This window comes from Coturnix japonica, chromosome Z (genome assembly GCF_001577835.2).
Source record: "Coturnix japonica isolate 7356 chromosome Z, Coturnix japonica 2.1, whole genome shotgun sequence".
NCBI classification, from domain to species: domain Eukaryota; kingdom Metazoa; phylum Chordata; class Aves; order Galliformes; family Phasianidae; genus Coturnix; species Coturnix japonica.
The window spans coordinates 62,579,432-62,592,342 of record NC_029547.1 but is presented as its reverse complement, the minus strand read 5'-3'; the positions used below and the strand labels follow the sequence as shown (position 1 = coordinate 62,592,342).

The 12,911-nt window shown below is 43.8% G+C and overlaps 1 protein-coding gene across 1 annotated transcript; it reads right to left on the bottom strand.

Moving 5' to 3' along the window:
- Positions 1 to 1,694: 1,694 nt before the first annotated feature.
- On the bottom strand, positions 1,695 to 12,900 carry TSTD2 (thiosulfate sulfurtransferase like domain containing 2). The gene is made up of 9 exons (XM_015849962.2): positions 12,773 to 12,900; positions 12,360 to 12,637; positions 11,317 to 11,425; positions 8,109 to 8,234; positions 6,129 to 6,234; positions 4,262 to 4,380; positions 3,462 to 3,620; positions 2,678 to 2,816; positions 1,695 to 2,406 (listed from the first exon to the last, which is right to left on the bottom strand). The coding sequence occupies exons 1-9, from the start codon at positions 12,869 to 12,871 to the stop codon at positions 2,147 to 2,149; spliced, it is 1,395 nt and encodes a 464-aa protein (XP_015705448.1). The 5' UTR covers positions 12,872 to 12,900; the 3' UTR covers positions 1,695 to 2,146.
- Between the last annotated feature and the right edge of the window lie 11 nt (positions 12,901 to 12,911).

The following is a 12,911-nucleotide window of genomic DNA, read 5'->3' as shown; positions in this document are numbered from 1 at the left end:
ACAAGAGAGTGGCTTTTTTCATGAGGAAAGGTGCGGACTGCTTAAGCAAATGGGTTGGAGAATCTGAAAGGCAACTTCGTTTATTATTTGATAGGCCTCTCAGGTGAGACCTTCAATTATTTTCTTCAATGAGATAAATGGTCTTGCACCTGTTCGGTCAAATAAGCAAGATCAGATTCATAGTTTAGTTTAATTAACATTTCTGGCACTTACATATAGCTGATACAGCAGAAGGGAGATTGCAGTTAACAGAGGCACCAAGAGACGAGATTCCAGAGCTCCTACTTTAGGAAGACCTGCACACTTTGATCCAGAGCTGAAATCTTGCCAGATAAAGAGGCTAGAAGAAAATCTGCAAGACTCACACCCACAGCTGGGCACTTTTCTTAATGAGCTGGATGAAGTGCGTGTTGGATACTCCAGTGCTGATATTTCTGCATGCTGCATCTACCCTGTGTGCCCTTCGCTGACACTATCCTCAAAGAGTATTGAAGTCATGTATTAAATAGAAGATTTTCTCAGGGCTATGCAGAAGACTGTCCCAGCGTCACAAGGGTGGTGGCTTCACCTGCACAAGTACCGTTACTTGTTATTAAGCCACCTTTCAGAAACACGCTAGACAGAATTCTAGAAGCCTTGAAAAGGTTATTTTCACACATAGACCTTGCATAAGAAGACCAAAAGCAAGAAAGTATAGATCAGGCATGTCCAACCTGTGACATGGGAGAGCTAGTAATTAGCCCCTCAGATTTGTCTCAGAAGAATCTGAGACAGGCTCCTCAAAGAAGCTGAAGTACATCCATACTGATGCTCACAGCATGGGAAATGAGCAGGATGGAAGCCACGGTGCAATTAGAAAACTATGACCTAATTGCTATCACAGAAATGTGGTGGGACAAATCACACAACTGGAATACTATAATTGAGGGCTACAAGCTTTTTAGAAGAGATAGGCAGGGAAGGAGGGGCAGAGGAGTTGCCCTCTATGTTAAGAAGTGGATAGATTGCAAAGAGCTGCCTCTGAAAAACAGCCATGAACAGGTTGAGAGCTTGTGGGGTAAAATTTAAGACCAGACCAATAAAAGGCATCTGTTGGCTGGTGTCTTCTACAGCCGCCTGGTCAAGGGAGCCTGTTGATGAGGCCTTCCTACTTCATCTACAAGAAGCACTGCGTTCAAAGAATCTCATTTTGTTGGGAGATCTTAACTGCCTGGATGGGAAAACAAGGCAGCAGGTTTTAAGCAATCCAGAAGACTCCTAGAGTGCACTCAGCATAAACTTCTGGTCCAGATATTAGACAGACCAACAGTGGGTGAAGCATTTCTGGACCTGGCCCTCACCAGTGCAGAAGAGCTCAATGAAGAGGCTAAAACAAGAGGGAGAATGGGCCATAGGGATCACAGAACAGCTTGGGTTGAAAGGGACCTCAAAGATCATCTAATTCCAGCCCAGCACAGGAAGCCAACTGTTTCCTGGGCTGCATCAAAAGAAAGGTGGCCAGCAGAGCAAGGGAGGTTACTGTTCCCCTCTGCCCCCATAAGGCCCCATCTGGAGTAATGCATCCAGGCCTGTGGTCACCAGCACAAGAAAGACAAGGAAAGGCTGAAGGGACTTCAATCCAAAAGCCATTCTGTTTCTATGATACCGAAACTCAACCTGTATTTGCAAAGCACAAATGCTCCCAACAACCTGAATTGTTTAACATGGGTAATAAATCTTATTGCTTTTTCAGACATTCACACACACATCACCATCACTTCCATTGCCATAACTGGTATTATGACAGTCTCTGTCCTCCCCTCTTTGTGTCTCAGTAGCAACATGCTTCAAGCTGTCATTTCTTTCTAGTGTAAGCACAGCTGAGCCCCATCACACAATCTCTTCTGCAAAATCCCCATTGTAGAGGCCTGGCTACAAGACTAGGCAGGGAGAAGAATCCAGTGGCACTAGTAATAGATTGTACACTCAGGTATATAATGTTCAAGTAATGGATATTTTTTCAGTATACTGAAGTGAGTTATAAACAAGACTTTCCTAGCCAACAGACTTTTGTGATTTCTTAGTAATCCAGTTGAGTAACAGATAGGGATTTGGTCTTAGAAGCCCTTCAAATTAGCATGAGTGCTGGATCAGCTAATGAAACAGCTTAATCTTCTCCTGTGCCCCGCATCCCTTGTGAGATACGTTCAATGGGTACCCTTGGCCGTCTTTTTGTACATTCACATTCCTCCTTTAGTGCCTGTCCTGGAGCCCCTGAGGTCACCTGAAGCTCTTTCTCTTGACAAAGTGGACAGCAAGCTGTAAGACCTTTCTTGCGACAACTCAGACACGTCAGGACAAGCTGCCGGCAGTGCTGGCTGGAACAAAGTTTATACTGGTCCCACAGCGTCCCACAGTATCTGCATGCTGGAAGGAGTTAAAACAAACAAATACATTAAGACCCACACTGCTCCATCTGACCCTCATGCAGAAAGTTCTCTGTGGCATCAGGAGGCTGGAATCTCATTTAAATGGCTATCCACTGTCCTTCTGCTTTAGTTTTATTTTCTAAAAACATACCTCATTTTTAAACTTCTAATTTTAGTGTTAAAAAAAAAAACAAACATGTTCTACACATCTCAGTGGAACCCACTGCAGTAACTCCTCAGCCTTCTGTATTTCTGTTATCTGTTCTTACCTGAGATGACATCTTCATTGGAACAAATGGCATAACGATCATCAAATACAAACAACTTCCCCCTGTAGAACCCATCTGGAAATTCCTCCAAGTACTTATGAATTCCACCTTTCAGCTGGTAGACTTCTTTGCACACTGCCTGTTCAAAGCACAATAGCAGAAATGCTGAAGGAGACAGCAGCAGTGGGCCTGTGCCAGAACTACAAAATCAAACTTGAAGGCATTAGGGGTTCACTGAAAATAAGCAGTTTCTCAGTAACCCTCAGATAGCACCACATGTGCCCATAGATCTAGTCAGTGCCATGGGGCAGCTCTCACAATGCTGGCTTGTTGACATAATTCAAAATGTATTGCACAAATAGAACAGTGCAGTTCCAGCTCCACTGCACTGGAAAATCACTGACAAGCTGATTTGAACCACAGTGAAATGCTCAAGCTGTGCTGCAAGAAGTACAAGTGTTGCCTAGATAGAGCTTGCAGAAACACAAAGCTCTCAAGCTCTCCTAAAACTCCACTAGAATGGTCAAGGCACTTATAAATAAATACCTTTTCTCAAGAAATAGGTTACTATTTTCACACCCACAACTGTAAGCCTATGCACATCATGCTGAGATGCAATATACCATCTGTGCCCTGGGTAGGCACCATGAAGCAGATGTGATACAAACATTTCCCCACACTGAGCAGTTTATACCAGTAATCATTTACCAGTAAAATAAATGACAGGCCACCCTTCAAGCAGTCTCAGCTCCTCAACACTATCACACTCAGAATGGTATCTCACCTTGCTCCGCAGGTATGCAGAGCCTCTTTCACAACGAATGCCTCCTGTGCAGTACATCAGGACACGTTTGTTTTTGAACAGCTTCAGGTTTTCATCAACATAGCTGGGAAAATAGCTGAACTTCCTGATATCTGGAGCCAGACAGCCCTGGAAGCGTCCCTGCAACAAGAACAGATAACCATGTAAATCGGGTATAAGCTCTCTTACATGGTAAGGTCTGTATCTCAGACTAGAGGAAATAACTAATTCTGGGACCAGATCAACCAAGTTACTGCACACACCTAACACTACACCTACTTAAAGCTGCTCCTCAGCTGTGATTATGCATCACAATAGCTGTTAAAATTGTTAACAAAATTCTGTATATGTTTCTTCTCATTCAAACATAAATGAGGAATCTAGTAAGAACACACTGTCAGAGAAAGGATGAACTACTCGTATAACAGTGCTGAAGAGCTGGGAAATGGAATACAAAAGGCAGGACAACCCCATCTGTGACATATGGGACAAGGCAAGAATGCAGGAAACATCCTTACAAATTATACTAATTTTAGTTCAAACTGATACTCTGTATTCATGCTTTACAAACCACTTTGTCTTTTCCACACTCCAAGATGTTTAAGCACCCTGCCAGGCAGGCTCCATTCTAGGAGTCCCACTGCCTGTATCTAACCATCACTGCTAGGCTGATCTTGTTACGTGTTCCAGTCAGTGTGACCAGTCTTGGTAAAGTTACATCCCCCAGGCGTGGACTGCTTCTCTGCAGCACCTGTAACACACTGCAAGAAGCAAACACTTACTATTTTACTTTCATAGAAGTTCCTACAATCCAGCAAGATGGTATCAGACTGTCCTTGACTGGACTGAGACAGATAATGTTCTACTTCTCTGTGAAATTCCTGAGGGGTCAAATGGATTCCTTTAAAGAGAAAGAAAACAAAGTTTTGAGAATCAGAACTACAACACAGCAATCATATATGATCTTGCTGATTCAGATTCTCCTCAGATTTCCAGTCAAAAGCCAAAACAGAAATTTTTCTGTGACAATTTAAGAAGTTATCATCTCAACTCATCTAGACGTTATCCATGTTCAGCTTCCAATTGCAATTCTTTCCAAAGAAACCATAGTTATTTCTATTCCTTGTGACAGAAAAAGCAGCAGATAGTTGCCTGTCTGTATGGTTGTCTTTGTTACATCTCCTTAGCAACTCTTACTACTCTAAAGAAATATCAAAATATGTTTTCTTCCACTTGGCTCATCTTTCACTGCATTTAGATGTGCTGAAGCTTACAAAGGAGCAATGTTTTACCTGAAATTCACATCTGTTGATCAAAATGAAAAATTACTGTAACTGTTCACCTGCTTTAAGGCTGCTCAGGACTTAGAGCTCCCAACTTACTGGAAAACAAAAAAGCCTCATTCACTAAAATCCCTTAACATACCAAAAAATAACCCTACAAGCAAATCACCAAGGTGATGGGAACCATCTCCACAAAATACTGTTAAATAGAAGTATAAAAAACAAATTGGAAAATAAGAAAAGAAAAATACAAACATGGTAGAACATGAAAAGCCTCCTTTACATCCTGTAAACTGTTCCCCTAGAAATAGGGGAAAAAACAAACAAAAAACATCTGCGAAAACTGCAGAAAAACACTGGGGAGAGAGGAAGTCACAAAAACATGCTGCAGAAATTTGCCACCAACAAAAACTGCTGGGGGAAAAACATGCTCTGCTAATCGGTATTTGCAGCGCTACTGCTCACTGTTCAAGTGCACAGTAACATGAGTACAATTTAGGACTGATCAGAGGAGCTTTATGAAGTGAAAGATTGGACAGCAGCTCCCCCTTTGCTCCCTTCTCAGTGATGTGAGTACAGAAATTCAATATATCATTTCAGGAAAAAAAAAAGTACAGGGTGAGGAAAAGTAATGCTAACAAAGGCAGGTATCCATGCCTGATAGTGGTGGATTAATTATTAACAAATAACTGTTAATAAGGGCTCCCAAGAAGTGGTTCCCTCTGTAGCTTGTTAATTGTCACAATTGTAAGTAATCAAATGATGAATAAGATGGAGATGGCTCTTGACGTAGCCCACACGAGTGAAATATCCAGTATTATTTAAGCTCAGAAATGGAGCAATGCAATGATCACAGACTGTCAGCTTCTGGTTCAAGGGAATGCTCTTTTTCTTGAGTAATTTCTTAGCCAGACCTCTTAATCTTAAATATAAATAATTCTATCAACACTCTACAATCTATTTAAGCGTCCTTAGGGTAGACACATAGCCAGTTATGTGGCTTTCCAGTCTTAATCCATACTAAACATTTATAGGAAGCAGAAAACAAATGTTGTTTGTGTCAGGAGCTGTCATGGATCTGATTCAGAAGCTGGTTCTGCTGTGCTGTGACAGACAGGAGTGTGGCTGCTACCCTCAACACACAGAAAGGCAGATAACAGTATCAAATGAGGAAAGATGTATGTACTCAAGAGTGAGCTCCAGCAGGATTCTAGCAACTTCTAGAAGGAAAAAAAGCTAAATGCAGGTCTCTGCATCCACAGCAAGAGAATCCACTGTATCCAAAGGACTGCAGGCTAATGACAATAAGAGCAGTGGAGTGCATCTCTCAAGTGAGATCCTCTCATTTTTCACAAAATCTACTCACCAGTTTCTTTATAAGAGACTTCTTTTGGATCAATGCCCAGTGGTACAATTTCTTTGAATACTCCAACTCGAAGATCTGGGAAACAGTGAGCTCCTCCTGCACTACTCTAGGAAATAAAACACAGGAATAATCCAATACAGTTTCCAGGTGTGAAGATCAAAAATATCTACTTTAATTTGTACAATGCACTATAAACTTGAAATTGTCTCAGTGGCTGAGAGAAAACAACTGCCAAAATCCAGAGGGCTAGGGATCAGTTTGCTCCCAACACCAACAGACAGGTGTCTTTGTCCCAGTGACCACCCAGCCTGTGTCAGTCTCCATCTGTTAGGAGTCAGCAAGCAGTGATAAGGCTGAGAAAACCTTTCTTAATTAGAAACACGGTTGTTAACATCCATGACATGAAGGTCAAAGCCTCTGACCCTTCTTGGCACAGGAACTTGAAACACTCAGTCACTTCAGTATTTGGCATGCAGAGGAATCAGAGCACATAAAAGGCCACCATGGACCACCACCATCAAGAGTGCTGGTGCCTGGAGAGATCATGCAGAACTGCAGATTTTTCCAAGGTAAAATTCCATCTGTATTTTGTTTTTGCAACTGCACAGTAGCTGGTCAGGTTTGCCTTTGTGCCTCATACAAACTCAATACACAAATTGCTAAGAGTGAATCAGTGCTGCAGTTCTATGTGGGATATGAGAGTCACAAGCTTCACTAACATATTTCAATTTAGTTATTTATGCAGAATACAGTATTACTCCCTGCAAGAAAAACTATGTGGAAAAGCAAATAGCAGTAAAAACAAAAGTAGCTTTTATTCCCCTCAGAAAAACTACATGCAGTGAAGGGTTAGCAAAAGCCCACCATAAAGCCATATGGTGCACACAGGTGCCACCATCATCTGAAGACAGTATTCAGCATATATGTTTAGGCTTAAGTAGTTATGCACTAAGTGCAGTAAGGAGGAAACTCTTGACTCCACTTATATATACTTATTTATTTATGTATTTATATAATTTTTCCCCTACAAAACATCTGCATCAAAACATGTCAACATGGAATTGACACTGCACCCTGTAAGGACAGCAAAGCCTACACAACACCTAAACCAGTAAGTAAGGACCATGAGAATACACTGCATGGGTTGAGAAGCCCAGGTTTTGACAGTTAAGTAAGAGTAATTGCTTGCTGAAAAACAGCAGATTAAAAGCATATTCCTTCCTCCACCTGTACACAGCCTACAGGCTTTGCAACGGATGCCATCACTCCTTACAGTAACTGCTACTGCTGCTTGCACCAGCAGATTTCTAAACAAAGTTTAGGAACACCTATCTGCACAAAGATAGCAGAACTGCTGCTGAGCCACAGAAGTATTGAGAGAAATGAGCCTTGTTCACAAGGTATCCTCACACACAAGTTGCATAGAAGCTTGTATATTCCTCTCTGCTTGATGTCTATACTTATTTTGTAAACTCTCACCAAATAAGGCTTAAGTTACAAAGGTCGATCAACAACTTGAACTTATGAACTTTGGACTTACTGTACAGGCTTAATAGGCTAATTAATATTAACTTCTCTGCCCTGGGCAGCATAAAGTTGGAGTTAATTACACATGTGATGCATGATACAAATGGGGAGTCACATACAAGGGGGAACATGTATTAGGCAGACTGGGAAGTCTGTAACCTCCAAGTACTTCAGCCAATGAGGAAAGGAGAAGGGACCATAAAGTCAGAAGGCAGGGATACAAAGGAGGCTGTGGAGGCACTTTGAGACCCCAAGGGGAAATGTCCCTGTCCCTTTATTTGAGTCAAAAAAGCCAAAGACTCTCCTCTGTCCATTTTTGGGGGAAATAAAGATTATTGAGCATGCCTATTTAAGCAGAATTTTTCCCATCAAGTATATTATTAATAATCAGTGTGCTCATTTTTTAAAATGTCCTACATTAACAGGGCCTAAAAAGAAAATAGTTTTTCATACCTTGAAATCATCTCGACACAAAATGTCTTTGAAGAGAGGCTGAGCAAGCATAACTTCAATGTAGAGATTGGTAGCTACTTTGCTTCCACCAACTGTTCCATTAATTCCTTCCGAAGCAACTCGTACCTAGAAGGCAAGAGCAGAAGAAAAGGCCTACAGCTTAGTACCAACAGAAACAGATTGTGGTGAAAATGAGCAAAATATGATTCACTTATGAAAGGCAGACACAGAAGTAGGTTTGGAAAAGAGACTAATGAGGCAGGGATGGAGACAAAAATGATTACAGTGAAGCTGAGCAGAAAAAAATAAAGCATAGTAAAACATAAACTGGAATTAAAAAAACAAACAAACCAGGAGCTGCCTTTATGCTGTTTCAAAAGACTGACAGAGAGGTAAGTTTGAGCAATAAACAGAGATAATAACTGGTTAACTGGTAGGGTTACTCCAGGCAACCCAACAGGCTCCCAAGCAACCCTACATGCTTGAGTTGGAATAGCTGAAAACTGCTTGATGGAAAGAGACCGATGGGCTGTCAGCTGAATATGAGCCATCAGTGTGCCCAGGTGACCAAGGCCAATGGCATCCTGGCTTGTATCAGGAATGGTGTGGTGAGCAGGACTAGGGAAGTCATCCTATACCTGGCATTGGCACTTCAAGTACTGTGTTCAGTTTTGGGGTGCCCAGTACAGAAAGGACATTGAGGTGCTGAAACAGGTCCAAAGAAAGGCAACAAGGCTGGGGAAGGGCTTGGAGAATCAACCCTATGAGGAGTGTCTGAAGGAACTGGGGCTGTTTAGTCTAGGGAAAAGGAGGCTGAGGGGAGACGTTATTGCTCTCTTCCAATACCTGAAAGGTGCTTACAGCGAGAGTGGGGCTGGTCTGTTCTCACTGGTGACAGGAGGGGAAATGGCCTCAAGTTGCACCAGGGGAAATTTAGTTGGCTATCAGGAAACACTTCTTTACAGAAAGGGTTGTTAAGTACTGCAATAGGCTCCCCAGGGAGGTACTTGGGTCACCATCCCTGGACGTGCTTAAAAACAGTTTGGATGTGGTGCTCAGGGACATGATTTAGAGGAGGGCTGTTAAGATCTGGGGTAGTATGGTTGGGTTGTGGTTGATCTTGATCTCTAAGGTCTTTTTCAACCTGAGCAATTCTATGATTCTATGATTAACAAGCAAATACTGCAGTCAGCATTCAAATTCCTACTGAAAGTCTGCTTCAGGAAGAGCAGTGGGATTGTGCTCAATGACTCAGATAGCTGAAAGGAAAATGTGAGAATGTATAATACAGCATGCAGTACTAAATGTCAGCATGAGTCATTTCACCTACATCACTGACACAAATCAAAACTTCTGAGGTGAAATGGGGAAGAAAAAAGACTGAACACAGGAGTGGAAAGAAAAAAAAAGCATTTGAAAAGGCAACTGCTGAAACAAATTGGAAAGGGAAAGAAAAAAAGACTTTCTTCCTCCCCTATCCAGCCACTAGAAAAGATACTGAGCCAAAGAAAAGAAGTTAGTGCATCAGAGGACATTTTACCCTCAGACTCTGCAGATGTGGACTAAGGGAGATGTCTTCTTTTCTTTCCTTTTGAGTAAGGAAGGTTGGGTCTGTAGAACATGGAGCACTGAACCCATTCTGCTTTAAAGATACCCACCAGCAGCAGTAATGCACTTGAACACAACATGGCTTATCTTAAGGTACAGAGGCAGGTCTTCTACTATTGGCATAGAAAGAAAAGCTATTCAGGAAGACAGGTCATATATCAAAGTAGTGTCCTGATCTGAGCTGCCCTCTTGAAAAAGTCTTCCTCTCTTAGGAGCTTTTGAGCCCAGAATTTGCCTCTGCCCATAGCCTCCAGTAGCCAGCTAGATGAGCCAAGTGCCCTGTTGGCCCAAAATGAAACTGAAGCTGAGAAAAGTGAGAAAGTAACGTGACATGCCAATGAGTGTCAAGCAGGCATTCCCTTTATTACAACACTGAGTGTGTATAATACGTACATGTGCACTGAGAGAAGCAGAGACTCCGTATTTAAGGGTATTGCATATACACACTCATTACACTCCAAAGACATGGGCAGAAATCCCCCTTCTACTCAGCTCTTCTGAGGCCCCATCTCGAATGCTGCATCCAGGCCCACTAAGATGGTCAGAGGGCTGGAGCACCACTCTAGAATACTGAGGGAACTGGGCTTGTTAAGCTTGGAGAAGAGAAGGCTCCAGGGAGACCTCATTGTGGCCTTCCACTATTTGAAGGGAGCATATAAACAGGAGGAAGAACTGCTGTTTACAAGGGTAGATAGTGATAGAACAAGGGGGAATGGTTTTAAACTAAGACCGGAAATTTAGGTTGGACATTAGGAAGAAATTTTTCACATGGAGGGTGGTGATGCACTGGAACAGGCTGTCCAAGGAGGTTGTGGATGCCCCATCCCTGGAGGCATTCCAGGCCAGGCTGGATGTGGCTCTGGGCAGCCTGGTCAGCTGGGTGGTGACCCTGCCCACGGCAGGGCCTTTTCAACCCAGGCCATTCGATGACTCTATGAAATTCCAAGAAATAATTAACACCTCTGGTGGCCATGGGATGAAGCCAAATAGTCATTCTCATGATAAACTTCCAACCTTTTAAGGGGGGGGGGGGGGGGGGTAGTCCAAACCAGCTCGTACTGGTGTTTTGTTGAGCTGAGGCATCTGTTTCACTCTCCCATCTTCAACAACAGGACATCTATTCTACTTTCTTATCTTCACTTTCTTATCTTCACTTGTTAGTTTCACAGCCTCCACATTTTGTACTTGAGCTTACATTTATGCAAGCATCCTGTCCTTCAGCTTGTATCTGCTCAAGTTATGCAAAAGGCTGTTCTCACAATATGGAAAAGCTGTTCTCATGATTCAAAATGAACAAAGATACCATGTAGGAAGGAGCACTGCTATGTTGTGGTGTGACCAAAGCAGTTAGTTGCTCGCTTTTCACTCTTGACAATTCTGAATTACAACTTGGTGCCATGACCCCAACCACTGCACTTGGTATTGACACATCTAGCAGACCCCAATCTGTGTGTGCTGCATGTCCAGCTTGGCCTTCAGGGCATGCTGAACTGCACTTGTTACCTCATCACAAGGTAAAATGAGCATCATTGATCACAGAGCCTACAGTACATCACTCACTCACATGTTCATATCTTAATATATCTGCCTAGAACCTTACCTTGCCAGTGAGATGCAGATGCTGGCACAGAGCCTTCTGCCAAGCACAAAGTTTCTCTGGATCCTTCACCTCACAGTAGCAGTAATACAGAAGTACTTCTCCCACCTTGCTGCCCAGAACACACAAAAGATGAACAAGTAGGAAAAGGATGTTAGAGTTGAAAGCACAAACCCTTTAAAAAGCTGACGATTTTCTCCTGGTGGATGTAACAGGGGAAAAAAACACAAAATTCTGGAGAGGTTAGAACTGCTGAGTCTAACTCATTTCCAAGAGAAAAGATATAAACTAAGGGTAGTTCCAAAATTCCTTCTTCTATGAACTAAGGTGTGGTGTCCCACCTTCTGGCTTGCCTGAGCTAGACTGACTGAAGCAGAATCATCTTGGGCCACATATATGTAAGGCTGATCCAAAATTAAGGCCTCCTATATACTCTCAGAAAATACAGCCCACGCAAAGAGCACAATAACACTATTAGAACAACTTATCACCTAAAAAACACTGTTTTTCAGCATTGCCACCAGCATTAGCTACACATTTCACTAATGATGAACAAGAGGCTGCATGACAAGCTAGGGATTAATTCTGGAGCAGTCCTCATAAAATGTATAGAATAGTTTATATCACAGAATCACAGAATGACCCGGGTTGGAAGGGACCTCAAGGATCATGTAGTTCCAACCCCCCTGCCTGGCAGGGCCACCAAACATACGCCTTTACTAGATCAGGTTGCCCAGGGCCCCGTCCAACCTGGTCTTGAACACCTCCAAGGACGGGGCATCCACAACCTCCCTGGGCAGCCTGTTCCAGGGTCTAACCACTCTCCTAGTGAAGAACTTCCCCCTAACATCCAACCTAAATCTTCCCTCTTTCAACTTAAAACCATTTCCCCGAGTCCTGCTATTGTCAGTTTATGCATGTAAGTATCTCATTGCAACTCAACACATTCCATTGAAAACTTATAGCTCCTATTCTCAGGTTCCTGTAGCAAAATAGAAAGCAAGAGTACATATTCGTGCATAGAGCATAAGCCACACCGGCCTTACCTGGTCAGCTCGTCGCTGCGTAGGCCGCTGGTGTCGGGCAGCACCTCGCAGAGCTCTCCACAGGCCTGTCCTCCCGCCCGCTCAGCACACACCGCCCTGCTGATGGTGCCATGCCCTGCCGCCTGCTGCTCCACGTCCCCGCCGTGCTGCGTACCGACGTGCCGATGGATACCACGGCGCTCACGGAACGTCTGCCGGCAGCACCTCCACCACACGGCCGCCCCGCTGCACGGGTAGGCGGCCGGCACCTCTTTGGCCTTGACGAACAGGGAGAACGCCTGCAAGGCAGACGGCCGTTACCACAGGCGGCCGGTTACCACAGGCGGCCGGTTACCACAGGCGGCCGGTTACCACAGGCGGCCGGTTACCACAGGCGGCCTGGAGCCCCAGCGCCCCGTGCCCACCCTACGTACCTTCCTTCTGGCGGAGGCACGCTGTTTCCTAGCGGCGGCCGCCTGAGCCGCAGCGCTGCACCGAGATACAGCCTCCGTCTGCGCCTCGCCCGGCGCCATCTTGCTCCTTCGGCCCCACCCCCGGAAGAGCTGTGGGGCT